Here is a 17,751-nt window from a genome sequence, read left to right as displayed (position 1 = left end):
GCGTCACCTTTATAATTATATTTTTTAATTTTAATTTTGAAAAGTATGATCTAAATTTATATATTTGGAATGTACATTATGTTATACAAATTTTAGATTCTATAATTTCTATTTTGTATTCCAGATTTTACGTTTTAATATATAAATTTTATATTGTAAATTGTACTACGAAATGCATTTTTTATTTTACATTTTGGATTATATATCTTATATTACAATCTATAATACAAATTTATATTTTGGAATGTATAATTTAAAATAAGAATTTGTATACGAAATTAAAAATCCTAAACCAAAGGATGAATTTGGAATGTTTAAGTTTATCAATGTGCAGATTGAAATTATGGAGGTACAAGAATTATTTGCCCTGTATATGGGCTCAGTATAAACCGAGAAGCTATGACGTTAAATTTTCTATGTTAAGACGTTAAATTTTCAATGTTAAGATGTTAGATTAGCACGTCTAGTATGGTTTAAATTTGAAATTCAGAAATTTATCGCAACAAGTTAACAGAAATAATCTATCATTCAGATGGAATACCAAGAGAATTGATTTGAATTTCTAAACAGACCAAAGCACTGAAGAGCAAAACCACATGCTGTTATGCCAAAACAAGAGGAGAAATGGAACCAAGAACTCTTGATAGTTAAAAAAAATTCTTCAATACAGATTATTACTTTTTGTGACGGAAATACGAATTTCGTGGTATAAAAATACGAGTTATATAGAATGAATCATGCCCGGAAGAGGTAATATTGGAATCACGATGTTGATGATAGAATCATAAATAATCTCACAAATCAATCAATAGTATATATATTTCAGAGACAAATATTTCACAAGCGGATTGTACATTACTATATTTGGAACCAGTATCCTGGAACATGGAAGCTCCTTTAATTGAAAAATGCAAAGTAAAAATCAGTATCAGTCTCATGGCATACACCCTATTTCCCAAGCAAACGACGGCCACGTTGATTAGCACCATTCACACGGATGACCAACTTATCCATATCATTTTCAAAACCATCCAATGCATCCTTATGCCTGCAACATTACCAAAACCAGCATAAATTATGACATCTTGAAATAACTGAAACGGTTCTGAATAATCATTAACTAGGAGTACTTCCTGAGCAAACATTGTTGCCAGTGTCAAAGAATCTATATTTGGTAAAATTAGAGAGATCGATCATAGAATCCAATAAACTTACTTCTCAAGTTCAGATCCCATGTCAATGGCCATATCTTTCAGTTCTCCCAAGAGGTCACTTATATCTGACAGTGCATCGTCTTGCTTTCTCTTTTCAACCTGTTCAGGATATTCTAGTCATTAGCTGAATTCGATGCTGAGAAATTTTTTTACAATATTGTACAAGGTAGAGCAGAAAGTCACTGAGCAATATCCAGAGTGCACTAATATTGACTATAGAATAAGATGGTTTATGTGCTGAAATAGTTGCAAAACTGTCAGTGTTTTTAAATAAAACGGTTGGCTCCACACTAATGATATGGTGGTTATTGAGGACAAGCAGAAGCAGAACAATACTCAAGAACACAGTCAGATATTAATCACATTTCACAGCACTAAGACACTGAAGCTTTGTCATGCTCAGCACTTCAAATGACTTCAACATGAACAGTTAAATCTTCATCAAATCAATACGAACCTCAACTTTTTCAAGTGCATTTGTTGACTCGGAAGGTGCTGCCCGTGACTTCGATTGGCCTTTAGTGGCAGAAGTCAATCCTAACTTCTCTCTTTGCTCCAAGTGATTGCCCTTTCTTCTCACAGGATCATCTATATCGTGAAGCACATAACAAATACAATTATCACACAACCAAAATCAGTTGATATTAAAAAGATGAAAGGAGAGAAAATACTAACTTCCAAAAACAACTGGGCCAGTTATCGCGCCCGTCTTTTTGGGTTTCCATGTTTTGGAAAACATGCCACCAAGACTTCCCAAAAGTTTTTCTCCCTGTAAATACATCAACGAAACAGTCAAAAGAGTAGTGCAGAATACCAATTGAAGCAGCAACTATTTCTTTCAGAAGATGAAGAAGCTGTGACCGAGAAAATAACAAGATCAATACCCGGCTCAGATCATGATCAATATCGGCAGCAACATGGTGGCTCCTTGTAATCTGCTCCCCCTGTTGGTGCAGCATCACCAGAGTCTTGGTAGCATCCTCTCTCATTTCCTCAGCGATCTTCAAACAACTGTTCACTGATTTTGTGGTCTCTTCAGCCTTGTAAACAGCATAGTCCTCCAATTCCTGGACAGATTGACTCTCCAACCCCCCAGAGTCGCGGAAATCGTTCTTATACCTATTTCTATGTGCAGAAGAAAGGCCATAGGAAGATGATGAAGAGTGGCCACTGACTTCAACATCATCATCAAAGGGGTTGGTGTTGGTTAAAGTCTTCTTAGAGGAATTATACTTTTTATCTTTTGACTCTTTATCAGAATCAAAGGGGCTATGGACAGGACCAACAGAGCTAGGTTTAGCCTCTCTCAACGGAGTTTTCTTTGAACCAAACATCCTCTCTCTCTCTCTCTCTCAATGATCTTGTGTATCAATTTCACCCCGGGAAGACAAACAAGGAAAAATCCAAAGATCAAAATCAAGTTCTATAGCAAGAACCCTCTACTCAAAATTGAATTTTGAAATTACGATGAATCCAAATTCATAGAATTTATGCTGAAATAATCAAAATTGCAGACAAAACCGAAGGAGAGTCACAAAATTGAAAGTGGAAAATAAATTAAAAAAAAAAAAAGATACAAGGAATGGTTAAAACAGAAGGTAGAAGGAGAAAGGAAGAGACTTTGGTACCTGCAGAAGATAATGTAATCAGACGAAAGAAGGAAGGAAGTGAAGACAACGAATTTAAGGTTAAAAGCGTTGGATGTTTCAACGCGGAAGCTCTGCAAAATCGCGTTGAAAATTCACTGTTGCTTGCCTGATGAATGCGCTTGTTTGAATTAATATTATATTATTATTGCATTACATTAATGCTATCAACAAATAGTTGTCAATTTTCTTACACTAAATTCTTTTCTATTCATCCTTCTACTTTCAAATTGGTAAATTAAATCTTTCAAGTTTTAAAAAAGTGATTAAATATTCTATAATTGAATTTAATATTTACTGAAAAATTTTAATCATCATAAAGTTCATAAAAGAATTAAATTTATATAAATGATATGTGTTCTTTATTATACTTAAATCTAATATTTAGTAATGATTTTTTTTCTTACCGTAGAAGGATTAAGTTTACATACTTTTAATGTTTGAGAACTAATTAATCTAATTTTAAAGTATAGGAACTAAAATTGAGTTTGATGTAAAAAAGAAAGGCAAAAAAACGTATTTGAATCTATTGAAGGAAGGTCATAATTTTTTGTTTTGTAGTTTATTAAATATCAATTATTTACAATTATATTAATTCACAACTATTGAAATATTTTCTTTTAACATGTTTTTAGTCAATTTTTTCCCCTTTGAATTAATCTACCATGGACCTTGTAAGAGGTAAGTGGGTGGATGCCATCTTGGACTAAATGTGGTACATCATTTCCTTATTTTTCCTAATAATAAAATTGTCTAAAATTAATGTCACGTGTTTATATTTTGAAATTATTTTTTCCCACTCAATATCTTTTTATTATATATTTATACTTTATTGTCCAGATAAAAGGTCTTACTTTTTTTATTTTCAAATTTCCTTTTCTAAAATGAAGGGATTGTATTTTACAAAATAATTAATGCACGTATGTACATTTATTATAATAATAAATATTTCTTATGGTAATTTTTATTATAAGCGTGTTTTAATTTTTATTATGTACACGTTTTTCTTTTGCAACAGTGATATTTGATACATAAATCTTTTACTGATATTATTATTTTTTACTTTATAATTTAAAAAATATATAAAAGTTGACTATACTGTAATTAAAAAAAAATTGACTTGTATAAAGAAAAAATTATATAATAATTATGAATTTTTAAATCGTATAAATTTTTAGATGGATTAACTCAGACGGAATATGATTTGTTAGTTATTTAAAAATTATTATTATTATTATTATTGGAAAAGACTTTAATATCGACTCTTTCCATTATTATGTTTAGAAAACAATGAAAATTTTGATTTAGACAAATATTTAGGCTTAGTAATTTAATTTTTTAATTTTTATGTTTAGATATGTGATTTGTTCTGATTTTTATATTTGTAACTAAGTTTTAATATTTGTTAAAAAAATAAATCTTTCTCTTATGTTAAATTAATTTAATTCAATTTGAAAGGTCATTCCATTTTAGTCTAATTTAATTAATAATTTGATTCATATATTTAAGTTTATGATTTATTTTTATTCTTATATTTTTTTACTCAGTTAAGTTTCTATATTGTTTAAATAGAGACGATGTGTTCTTTTTCATGAAATCATCATTAACATTATGAGAAAGTATTATCTGTGAATCTAAACCATACTTCTCTCCACAACTCATTCCTCTTAGGTAACATAATCTTATGAAGATCGACTATTTTAGATCCAATATTACAAATCCAAGATCTTTATTTATTTTTACTTCATTGTGAGAGATTGACACATGAACCCAATTGTGATTTCTATGTTCGTTCCTATGATAAGTGAAAGACAAAACTAACGAAAAAGAGACCACATTGTTTACATATAAAAAATATCGGGACTTAATTGAATCAAAAGAAAAATATAAAAATCAAATTACTAATTAAGTATTTTATTATTAATACGTAGTCACATTCGAAACAATAATAGCGTCACCTTAACAGAAATGACCATATGAACTTTATTTAATAAATATTGATACTCAATTAAGTAAAAAAAATATATAGAGACTAAAATAAATAAAAGACCTAAATATAGGAATCAAATTACTAATTAAATCAGTATTTTAATATTTATTTAATTACTTATTATAAAAAACAAGAAAACGTAAAGACGTCGGTTTTTTTTTTAATATTCTTTGAAAAATGTTTAATTTTGTATTTAATTTGCAAGAATGTTAGAAAAATATATAATTTGGCCGTGAGATTAAGAAGTTAAAAAATCATATATAGACCTATTAATTTGGCCAAGCCTACATAGTGTGGTCTTGCCCACATGGGTCAAGATAAAAAGGCCCACATGACCAAAATGTTCACATATAAAAATGCTTACATAAGAAAAAAACTCAGAAGATCAAAATAACCCTTAAAGTTCTATAGACAAACTTATGTAAGTTGGTCTAAGATCAAGATAGATAAGGTTTGATTAGACTTAGGTTGACTTAGCTCTATCTTCGTTGCAAGTTGGCTTAGTCGGACCATTCAGGTCGAGTCAGCTCGTAACAAACTTGATTTGACCTTAGTTCGACATATCACAATTTCGATAAACAATCAATTTGTTTGAAAACTAAAATTGTTGCCCAAGATTAGTTCATAATTTGTATAAAGTAAAAAAGAAGTAAAATAAACAAAAATTCTATGATTTAATGTTGATTTATATTAACAAAATACTATGTCTTATTTTTTACTGTTTATTAATAGATCTTAAAGGTTTTCTTTGTTTTAGTGTAAGTTCAACTAGCAAGTAATAATTGAAACATAAATATTGTTCAATGTCACCATGTTAGAGTTGGAAAATATATCTCAATAGTCTAACCTGAAAAGAGCTAGTCATCTCAAGTATGTTAATCATAATAAATAATATTAAGTTTTGATGGACTAACCATGTCTTCTTGTGTATGTTAAGGACAAAAGATCATTTTTCAAAACTGAAGTCACTAGATTATCTAGAAGATTAATTATATGTTCTTTGAGAAATCACTATGTGACACATGAATAGATATTATATTTAAGTAAGACGCAAAACAATACAAAACACGATTCCTCTTAAAATTGTTGAATCATCTAATGTTAGTAGAGTTGACTCATGTCTTTTGAAGTAGATCTTGACACAACAACATAACTTACAATCAAAAGGACATTGGACATGTATGCTAAAAATATGTTTTTGAGAAAACAAGCAAAAAACATAAAGATGGGGATTTAAACTATTTTTTCAAACATTTTGCAAATTTTGCAATATATCATATGATGATGCATAATCAAACAATATTTTTACTTAACAAATAATATGTCAAAAGTATTTTCTAAAACTTGGTTCATAAAACTTCTCTTCTTTCATTAGAGTGGTGCAATAAAATATAATGAACATAGAAAAGGAAAATGAAGATTTACCTTATGTTTCTTTTTTGTTGATTGAGAAATTTCACTTCAAATTCATTTTCAAGTATTCATCTATTCATTCATGAACTTAGAGATGCATTAAATGTTTTCCATACAATACAAAATATTTATCTCTTCTTTAAAGAACATATTGATAACTAGCATGACTTATCAAGACTAGGTTAAAGAACTTTCAACAAAACCACAATTAGAGGTGTCAATTTAATCCATGGCCCCAGGGCCAGCTCCAATCCATTATTGAAAAAATCCTATTTTAAGAAGTCCTTCAAGTAGGGGCCAGAAAAAAGCCTTAACTCCCAAAACCCCCTCTCAAGCGGGTTAGGGTCAGGGTTAAAATGTGTTTAGCCCCACTGCAAAACTTTAATTAAATTTTAGAAACAATATAATTTATATATACATAATTTATTATAATTTTGCTCTCATATATACTATATTATATATATTAAATATTATGAATCAAATTGGTCAAATAACCGCATTAGAAAGATAAAAAATGAGGTTTTATGTAAATTAAACTTACTGATATAAAAAATTAATATTGAAAATTTACATTTTAATCTTATAAACAGCTAGTCAAGTACAGAAATATATTAATTAATTATAAACAATTCATTTAATATTTATCAATTTTTCATTAATAATTTTCAGTTTATTCTTTCATTTTTACTTATTTCTAAACTACTTATACAACATGTTCTGGTCTTTTCTTTAACTAATGTGAATACTTTTATATATATATATATATATATATATATATATATATATATTTATATAAATATCTATAAAATAGAAAAGTAAAAATAATTGTTTTTCATAAATTAAAATTAGCTTAAACGTTATTATCTTATTAAATATATATTTTAATTAAAATAATTATCTTATTAATTTCATTGGTAATATTTTGTAAATTAAATGTTATTATTTATTTAACGGTTAAATATGTTTTTAGTTCCTAAATTATTGACCGTTTTTTGTTTTCATCCTTTTTGGTTTTAATCTTCTAAAACTAACACGTTAAAAATGTGATAGTTTTCAAGATTAGTTTTGGAGGACTAAAACTAAAATTTTTAGAACTAAAACTAGATATCGTAGGACGTGGAGTTCGTAGACGGGTATCCCCTAGATATCGAACGAACTAACCCTAGCTGCTTCTGCAACTTCTTCGCTCAGAAATGGCGACGTTTCCATTGATTCAGCGTGCTCGTACAACAATGCTTTCTTCCTCCTTCAAGCTTCGGACACACCTTATCCATGGCAACCACTACACCCAAACCCTAACCACTAAATTTCTAAGCACCTCTGCTCTTCCACACCATTATCAAAGATTCCCTTCCCACCAAAACCAACAGCAGTCACCTTCTGATCCTACACACTTACAGCCCCAACAATGGCAGCATCAGCCTCAACATTTCAATCCACAGACCAATCAATTTCTTCACCATAACCATCAACCTCGTCAACATAATGTGCCTCCTTCATTTCCAGAACATGGCCAAAACCATAATCAGTGGAATCCTCAATCCCCAACCCATCAAAGCCCTAATTTTCAAACTCCCACTTCTCAAAATCCTAACTTACGCCCATCCACTTCCCCCAATCGATGGAACAATCAAAACCCTGCTACCTCGAATCCGTGGAGCCCTAGGACTCAGGGGTTCCCAAACCCTAACCAATTCCAAAACCCTAGTAACCAGCTGAACAACAATCAAACATCTATTCAAGGACAAGCATCCCCTGCTCCTCCACCGCCACCTCCTTCAATCACTGATTTGGCACTTTTGTGCAAGGAGGGTAATGTTAAAGAAGCAATAGAGTTGATGGACAAAGGGGTCAAAGCTGATGCTGGTTGCTTCAATCTTCTGTTTGACTTGTGTGGCCAATCCAAGTCCCTTGAAGATGCTAAGAAGGCCCATGACCACTTTCTGCAGTCTTCTTTTAGGAGTGATCTCATGCTCAACAACAAGGTGATTGAAATGTATGGGAATTGTAAAAGCATGACGGATGCACGTAGGGTGTTCGATCATATGCCCAGCAGGAATATGGATTCTTGGCTCTTGATGATGCGGGGTTACGCAAATAACACCAATGGGGATGAAGCCTTGCAGTTGTTTGAGCAAATGAATGAACTGGGTTTGGAGATTACTTCAGAGACTTTGCTTGCTGTGTTGTCAGCTTGTGCCAGTGCAGAGGCTGTGGAGGATGCTTACGTACATTTTGAGTCAATGAAAAGCAAGTTTGGAATAGAGCCTGGGGTGGAGCACTACATGGGGCTTTTGGATGTTCTGGGACAATCTGCATATCTCAATGAAGCTGAGGAGTTTATTACCAAATTGCCATTTGAGCCCACTGTAACCGTATGGGAGAAACTGAAGCATTATGCTCGGGTTCATGGAGACGTGGATCTTGAAGACTATGCTGAAGAGTTGATGGTTAGTCTTGACCCATCAAAGGCTGTTGTGAATAAGATCCCCACGCCACCTCCGAAGAAGTATACTGCAATTAGCATGCTTGATGGAAGGAACAGAATTATTGAGTATAAGAATCCTACTCTTTACAAGGATGATGAAAAGTTGAAGGCCTTGAGTGGGATGAAAGATGCGGGATATGTGCCTGATACAAGATATGTTCTTCATGACATTGATCAAGAAGCAAAGGAGCAAGCCTTGCTCTACCACAGTGAACGTCTAGCAATTGCCTATGGCCTTATTAGTACTCCACCAAGAACACCTCTTAGAATCATCAAGAACCTTCGTGTCTGTGGTGACTGCCACAATGCCATCAAGATCATGTCCAGGATTGTTGGGAGGGAATTAATTGTTAGAGATAACAAAAGGTTTCATCATTTCAAGGATGGAAAATGTTCTTGTGGGGATTACTGGTGAAATCTTTACTTGAAATCTTCCAGTAGCATGGATATATCATTTTCTATCCCCTTATACCGGAGAACATCTGTATTTAGATATTTTGATATCATTATAATTATGTTCTTGATGCTAAGATGTTATCTCTTACAACAGAAGATCATTACCTTTTGTATGATGTATTTCAGGATGATTACTTTTGTTATTCCTTTAACTTGGTTGGTAAATATATTTAAATATGGTTGCAGTTGGCGAATGAAAATGTTATAAAATTATTAGAAAAAAGGGTCTAATTCAAAGGTTATAGAATTCTTAGATTCTGTTTTAGCCTCTTGGAGGTGTTGTTAATACCCGATCTTTTACATAAAGATTGTCATCTTTTTAATCTTTAGTTAAGTATGATTAGGGAAAAAATGATGGAATTTATATGTTTTGCTTTCATATTTCTTTTTGGGTTGTAATTCACTGTTAAGAAATTGACAGAATGGTGGGATTATGCTGCAGGATTATTCAAAGGGTGTGCGCTTGGAAGAGTTAAATTTGTTACTGAATCAAACTGTTATGGTGGGATCTCATCCCATATTAATCATCTGATCAGTACTTCGATTTTTTTCTGTGTTTTTTTTCTTTGATTACTGGCATCAATTACATTCCTAGAAGCGTTCTTCTTTTTTGACATCTGCTCTTCAAATGACCAGCCTGGCATTTTGAAGCTATGAGAGCAGTTTGGCTGTGAAATTTGTACTGCTAAATTAGATTCTGATGAATGGGATCTGATTTTGTTTTCGTTTTGTTTATCCAATCTCATCTTGTAGGATAAGGTTTGATTGTTGCTTTAATTCGATGATTTGGTTATTACATATAGGTTTATATCCTTTAAGTATATCAAACAATACCAAGGAAACATTGTTGTTGTGTAAATAATTGTATTTTGGCTTCACAATAGTATTTATTGAGTTCTCACTAGCTACTGCTTATTGAGTGATTTTTTATTTTAAATATTCATTTGGTTACTGAGTGCCACATTTTAATTTTAAATACTTAATACTGGTGTTTATTTAATTATGTCTGTTTTTTTTCTCCTTGAGTGCAAAGAACATAGTTATATGAAGTTGTCCATTGTAGATAAGGCGTCTGAAGGAACATATGATGCTACAGTTACCTCCGAAACGTTGGCAAATTATAAGACTGTTGATAAAGAGATTGGATATTGTTGCTGCTAAAACTGCAATTGGGGTATTAAGTATTGATGCCACTGAAAGGGAAAGTGAAGACATAGTTATGGAAAATTTGGATGAAACTGATGGTATTGTTAAGGAATCTTTAGCTCTACTGCAGTGCAATGTTGATTTGTGAGTCATCTGTTGGGTCACATGATAGACTTTAAGTTCATTGGTGTACTAAATTGGGATGAAATTGCATTAAAAGAATACAGCTTTGGAAATTAGTACTTCATAAAAGTGAATTTGATTGCCTACCACATGAATAGCAGAATTCTAGTTGAAAACCTAGGAGATTTAAAATTTGCTTACATGCCAAAAGGGCATATAGTACCGATGGTCACAAGAATATCCAATAAGACCCAAAAAAGTGTTAACAAAAGTCCAATTGTCAAACAGCTTCTACTGTATTTTAAAGATTGTTTTTTGAACTTTAACTTTGAAGGAACTTTTAAGGAAAATATTGCCCTAATAAATCATGCTCCTGGACTACGTTCATGAAGTAAATAAGAGGTGCATTTTACTTTTGGAATCACCTTGACTAGTAGTAATCCTGTGTAGTGGCTGGAGCCTGATGTTCTCCTGCTGTCTTCATTTATTTGATTGGCTATCATAATTTTTGTTTTACGTTGGCCTCTTGTGATTTGATGACTATTATGTCTAACAAACATTTATATCTATCTTTTTTATGTGAATTTTATCTTTCTGAACTTTTCAGGAGTTTGTATGTGAGAAAGGTATAAGTTTTGTTCGAATTGATGGAAATACTCTTGTCAGAGATAGGCAATCAGCAGTAGTCTCATTTAGGTCGTCACCAGAGGTATCGCAACCATTGCCTTTTCTTCTCAAGTTATTTGTTATTGTGAAAAAATATCGGTTTCTTTATTTTGTTTGCCTATTTATGATATTTTCTATGTTTATGTTATTGTGTTTGAAATTATAACTTGTTTTACTTTCCATTTCTCATGTTGCACTATCAACAACTTTGAAGTTGCGTTTTCTGACAATCAGACTCAGTTTTATTATCATTGTTCTATTGTTCTATTTTCCAAATTGATGTTTTTTTTCAATCTTGTTGGGGGCATGCATCGAAACTTGGCAATTTTTTTAAGCAAATTAAGTCATTATATCAAGGCTCTTGCTCCACTCACTGAAAAGACAATTTGTTGTGTATGCTAAAAGTAAGAACCATGTCATTCCTAACATCAACTGTCTTGAGCATTTTTGTCAACATCAAACTCCCTTTACTACCGTACTTATGCACTTGCATGCAACATGTGTTCTGAATTCCAGGTTACCGACTTATGGGTTTCATTCTTCATTTAAGATTACTGACTTATGGGTTGCATTTCTATTGAAGGTTAAAATTGCAATAATAGGTATTCTAGCAGCAGGTTTTGGACTTGATTTCTCAACAGCACAAGATGTGGTGTTCTTGGAGCTACCGCAAATCCCAACACTAATGCTCCAGGTTCTGTTTGGAATACCACTTCATTGATTACTTTATTTATATCTATCATTCGGTTGTTGAATTGGTATCATATGCTAGTGACTTGTGTTTTCTTTTGTGACATTGATTTGGTTTGTGTCAAACCTGTGTTCCTATGTCAATACAACTGATTTATTTATATTGAGAAAATGAAATCAATTCAATAAATAGAGGAGATTTGGTATGATACCTGAATAAATGTCACTAGTAATAGCAATACGATCTTAATATTTCTAATTATAAAGATATGATCCTTATTTTTTTGTTTACAAAACTCTACCTCAAGTTGGAATGTGTTGAGCTCTCTACACATTTTATTGGTCCTTGATCCTTTTAAAGACTTGGTGAATATGTCTGTTAGCAATATAGTTGACTAATGTCGTGGTGATATCTTTTGGTTCCAAGTTTTCTTTTATGATTTTACAAGTTACACATCTGGTTCTTTCATGAAAGACAAGATCAGAGGCAGTGTGTAATGCTGATAGCTTGTCACATATATGGTGCTGTTGTTAGTAGGATATTCAATGTTCTACTAGAAGCTGTTAGAATGTTTGTGAGATCTTTTTGTAATTATTTCTTTAGAGTTACAGTTGTCCATATATAGATACTGCTGTACTATTTCAGGTTAGTCAATTTGAATAAATATCTTCTTTCTTTCATATTAATCCTTTGAAATGGTGCATTTGGGAATTTTCATAAAATTTAAGTTCTTTGAGAAATTAGTTTACCCATATCAGCTCATTGGTGACTAAAGCCATTCATTGCCTTGTATTTTACTTCTACACTTGATCTTGATACAGTATTTTGTTTCTTGTTATTCAAAGATATTAAAGTATTCCTAACAAGAACACGATATCTTGAAATAGGGTGTCTATCACTAGGTGAGGTTGCCCCGTTAGCATCAATGTGCTAAACCGTTTGTGTATTATACACATGGCCTTTCCCAAAAAATATTTCTTAGGATTTGTACAATTGCATCCCAATGATCTTGACAAGGAGAGTTCAAGAATTCACTTATTGCATTCACTGCAAAGGCAATTTTAGGACGAGTCACAATGAATTGGTTTATTAGAGAAAGAAACATTTAACTATATTCATTTTCATTTAAAACTAAAATAATGATAATAATATTGGAAAGTAATATTATTCATTTCTAATTTTTTTATTTAGTACTTTATTAAAAGAAGCAAGTTCATAATTCCATAATGTTATAAAAAGGGTAAAATATGAAATTTCAGTTAGTTTATAAATATATATGTATATAAGTTTAGGGTGAAGTTTGAGTTAGTTTACATATACAAACAACTGTAGTTTATTAAATATCAATTATTTACAATTATATTAATTCACAACTATTGAAATATTTTCTTTAACATGTTTTTAGTCAATATTTTCCCCTTTGAATTAATCTACCGTGGACCTTGTAAGAGGTAAGTGGGTGGATGCCATCTTAGACTAAATGTGGTAGATCATTTCCTTAGTTTTGCTAATAATAAAATTGTCTAAAATTAATGTCACGTGTTTATATTTTGAAATTATTTTTTTCCACTCAGTACAGTTTAATTTTTTTTATTGTATATTTATACTTTATTGTCCAATAAAAGGTCTTACTTTTTTTTTTATTTTTCAACTTTCCTTTTCTAAAATGAAAGAATTGTATATTACAGAAATAATTATTGCATCTATTTACATTTATCATAAAATAAATATTTCGTAAGTTTTATTATAAGCGTGTTAATTTTTATTATGTACACACTTTCTTTTGCAACATATATGAATGTGATTTCATTTAATATAGATATAGTTAGTGTTATTAAATACGAACATGATTAAACAATTTGACTTGTATAAAGGAAAAATTATATAATAATTTACGGATTTTCAGACAGTATGGATTTTCAGATTGATTAAGTATCAGATTCAATATGATTTGATAGTTATTTGAGGATTATTATTATTGTTGGAAAACACTTTAATTTCGACTCTTTTCATCATTATGTTTAGAAAATAATGAGATTTTTTATTTACACAAATATTTTTAGTAATTTAATTTTTATATTTAGATATGTGATTTGTTTTGGTTTTTATAATTTTTTTTATATAATTAAGTTTTAATATTTGTTAAATAGAATTAATGTAATATTTTTTATGCCAAATTAATTTTAATGTAATTTGAAAGGTGATTTCATCTTAGTTTAATAAAATGTTTAATTAGTAATTTTGTTCTTATGTCTAGGTTTATTTCGGTAAAATCAATATTTACATGGTGGGAAATTGATTACATGTGAGTTCAAATTTATTTATAAGATATTTTTAGATCTAAGATCACAAATCCAATATCTTTATTTATTTTTACTTCTAAATTTATTCCTAAAAATTATTAATATTTTATTTGATGATACTGTGTAATTTTTTTTTTACTTTCAAATTTTGATTAGAGTTTTACTGAAAATTATTTATATTTTATTTGATAATATTTTTATAACTCACAATTTTTTCACCTTTATAATTTAGTTATTTTTACTAATTCAAAACTTTTAATCTACCTTTTCTATTTTATGTGTTCATAATTTGGAACTCCAATTTTTTAAAATATTTTTATTAATTATTCATTATTTTTAAACATTTTTAACCTCTCATTTTACCGTTTATGAATAAATTAACTTAATTTAGAAAACTGCAATAACAGGATATTTAAAAATGTTTACTCTAGTGTTAATAACATAAATAAATAAGTGTACTATAATAATTACTTTATTTATTAAATACAAATTATATTAAGTGTGATAATATCTTTTGTATGAATTGAAAATAGCTAATAATAACATGAGATAAATACGAGATAAATATTTAATATTATTAGTTAGTTTATTATGGGACGAAAAATCTAATAAGTTGCAATTCTCATGAAAACATTTTTTTTTCTTTTTTTCTTTTCCTTGTTTTGTGTATTTAAATAAATTTAATAGATTTAAATTTGAGATAATGTATTCTTTCAAATCACTTATAGAGAACAACAATTAATCATTAAAATATAGTTTCATAGTATGTTTTGTACGATGTAATTTAAATGAATAATTTATTTATTTAATAAATTTAAAATTAAAATGATAAAATTTGAATATGTGCTACACATGTGTGTTATTTTTTCTATAATAACAAAAAATAATAAAATTATAATTATAAAAATAAACATAACTAATTTTTATTTTATTTTTGTTGTACGTCATTTTTTATTATAAATAATTATTTTAGTTTTAAAAAAAGTTAAATTTTAAATAAGCAGTAAAATAAAAAAGAAACAGTTAAATTTAAAGTGAAAAAAATTAATTTAGAATTTTGTTTTATTAATGGATAAAATTGAAAAACAAAATGTGAATACTAAAAGAATAAATTTTATTTTTATTATATATATATATATATATATGTATATATTAAAAAATAAATCATTAAACATTTATTTAAAAATTTAAATTTGATTAATATGTTTTTGTAAAGTTTAGTTTTAAAATGTTACATTTTAAAATGAATAATTTTAAAATAAAATTTAATCTGAAAAGAGAAATTCAATTACTTATTCAAATTTAAAATATATGATATTTTAATTAATCTATTCAAATAAAATATTTAGAAAATGAAGAGAATTCAATTACAAACAATTTGAATATATACATTTCAATTTTAGAATTGTAATTTCATCGTCTAAAAATAATACTAGAAAAATATACAATATAGATCTGTTACTTGGGTTATTTTGCATCATCTTGTTAAAATATTTGCGAAAAGAATATAGAAAACATAATTTAACTTTTTCTTAGTATCCCTTGTTGCCTTCAATGATTTAACGTCACTTGTTATTGAAAGAGCTTCAGTTGCAAGATCATTATTTTCTATTTTGAAAATGATTATCCTACAAGAGGCACAAGATGTAATTGTTCATAGTATTGTAAACCTAATAACAATTTTACACTTGTAGTTTCAATTTTACTAGAAAAGAGTATATATATATATATATATACACACACTTATAGATGTGTTAATAATATATTGTCTCACTTTTTTCATTTCCACTTACATATAAAAAAGTTTGGTAGTGTATTTCAATTACTAATTTTGTTAAATATTCGTAAATTAAGTTGGTTAAATAATCCATATATTAAACTAAACAAAAATCCATATATTAAAGAGGAAAGAGATATGATACTTATGACCCACTATACTCATGGGACCAGGTGGATATTCAGAGCCAAGCTTTTTCAAGAACAAACTATAATATTATGAAGAATTTGTGGGATATTCTAATAAGAAAAGGGAGCAATAAAAAGAAAAAAATATTCTTTTTACTTTATCCTTTACAAGCATTTTCCCCAATTATAATGGAGCAAAATAAAGCATTGTTTGGGTTAGATAAATGAAAAAAAAAAACATATATTATATTATATGAAGGGCTTATATAATAAAGAAAGTGACATCACTTTAAAGTCATTTAAGAGTTCTTGGAGTTATATGAATTTTTGTTCCATACCATCCTTCTCAAACATTTTTTTTTTCAAAACAAGTTATATTAACTAATCTAATAGTTTTGGATTTCTTAATCAATGTTGTTGTTTGAGAAGTAGGAAATGGTAAAAAAATTCATAAATCTTAAGTAACTCTTAAAAAGAAAATGTCTTTTCTTCATTCCAAAATTCCTTTGTGTTATATAATATATTGAATGTTTTAACCCACTTTCTATAATCAAACAATGCTTAATCTCATTTTGCCCTAATATGATTTGAATGATTTTGCTAGAGGACAATATGTTTGAACCAATAATTTTGAAGATCTTAGCTTTGATTGCTCCATTGATTTTCCTACCATGGAAATATGCCACTTGTAGCTCATAATATTATTTAGAAAAAGATGGCTATGAACATCCAACTAGTCCCAAGAATATGAAAGCCCTAAGTATCATTTTTTATCTCTCTCTTCCTTAAAGGAATTTTGATTATGTTTAAGATCAATTAAACAACTTAATTTACATGTGATGTGAACAAAAGTAATGAAAACCCATGATTGAAATACATTACCAAAAAAAATAATAATTATATATAAGAAAAATAATAAGACACTAGAATTATAACTTTATTAATATGCAAGCCCCTTTATATTATTGTAATAAAATTAAATTATTTATACAAAATATTGTTGATTTTATACTTTAGTGACAAACCCTTTTAAAATTTGAAAGACAAGGATCAAATATATATTACCATGGTTTGAAACAGCTAAAAAAAAATATATTTACCTTCTCAATTTGATCAGCAACTTGTTGAACAATAAGCATGTTCTTCAAATCTCATCAAGATCTCAACCTGTTTAATTATGAGCATACTAAAACATATTATAGAGTACACTTGCTTATTTTATAACAAATAAAATATAACTAGGAAGTAGTTCTATAATATGGGTTAAAACATTAGGAGAATCATAATCACATCTATAAAATTTGTTTGAAGATTCATAATTTCGTCAAATGAAATATATTAATATTAGAATTTAGAAAAGTTCACGTAACCATTATATGAGAACTTAGATATAAATATTTAATATTATATTACAAGTAAAATCACTATCATGTTAATTTCTCTATTAAAAAGTGTAGGTGACATTTGTTTTTCTTTCTTTTCAATTGAACTTTATTGTTAATTGTCTTTCATGGACACGTTTCGAAAATAATGAATATAACAAAATCAGGGAATAATAAATTGTGTTCTATATGGATACTTACTTCCTTTTAATATTTCTCTTAAGTTCCTGCTAAAAATCATATAAACAAAATGAAATAATTAATTTATGGATTATCGAAACTGATAACAAAAGTTGGAAAAAGTCAAATAAGATTTAAAATTTCCACT

At 28.7% G+C, this 17,751-nt stretch overlaps 2 protein-coding genes and 1 pseudogene across 4 annotated transcripts; 2 read left to right on the top strand and 1 right to left on the bottom strand.

Moving 5' to 3' along the window:
• Window positions 1-789: 789 nt before the first annotated feature.
• On the bottom strand, window positions 790-2,987 carry LOC124843919 (SNAP25 homologous protein SNAP33-like). Of its 2 annotated transcripts, none has more exons than XM_047320758.2 (6): window positions 2,843-2,987; window positions 2,099-2,707; window positions 1,890-1,983; window positions 1,672-1,802; window positions 1,216-1,313; window positions 790-1,048 (listed from the first exon to the last, which is right to left on the bottom strand). In XM_047320758.2, the coding sequence occupies exons 2-6, from the start codon at window positions 2,546-2,548 to the stop codon at window positions 949-951; spliced, it is 873 nt and encodes a 290-aa protein (XP_047176714.2). In that variant the 5' UTR covers window positions 2,549-2,707; window positions 2,843-2,987; the 3' UTR covers window positions 790-948. The 2 variants fall into 2 exon arrangements, with proteins under 2 accessions (XP_047176714.2, XP_047176715.2); XM_047320759.2 differs by having other exon boundaries at window positions 2,099-2,574.
• A 4,387-nt stretch (window positions 2,988-7,374) lies between these two features.
• On the top strand, window positions 7,375-9,350 carry LOC148203418 (pentatricopeptide repeat-containing protein At2g15690, mitochondrial pseudogene; annotated as a pseudogene).
• Window positions 9,351-9,539: 189 nt separating this feature from the next.
• Window positions 9,540-12,513, top strand: LOC148203417 (uncharacterized). 2 transcript variants are annotated; one of them, XM_088106139.1, is made up of 3 exons: window positions 9,540-9,709; window positions 11,084-11,185; window positions 11,726-12,513. In XM_088106139.1, the coding sequence occupies exons 1-3, from the start codon at window positions 9,641-9,643 to the stop codon at window positions 11,861-11,863; spliced, it is 309 nt and encodes a 102-aa protein (XP_087962265.1). In that variant the 5' UTR covers window positions 9,540-9,640; the 3' UTR covers window positions 11,864-12,513. The 2 variants fall into 2 exon arrangements, with proteins under 2 accessions (XP_087962265.1, XP_087962266.1); XM_088106140.1 differs by having other exon boundaries at window positions 9,540-10,451.
• Window positions 12,514-17,751: the final 5,238 nt, after the last annotated feature.

This window comes from Vigna umbellata, chromosome 2 (assembly GCF_029865625.1).
Source record: "Vigna umbellata cultivar VRB3 chromosome 2, Vumbellata_1.0, whole genome shotgun sequence".
Lineage (NCBI taxonomy): Eukaryota > Viridiplantae > Streptophyta > Magnoliopsida > Fabales > Fabaceae > Vigna > Vigna umbellata.
Note: the sequence above shows the minus strand (reverse complement) of the source record. Positions and strands in the feature narration are given on the sequence as shown.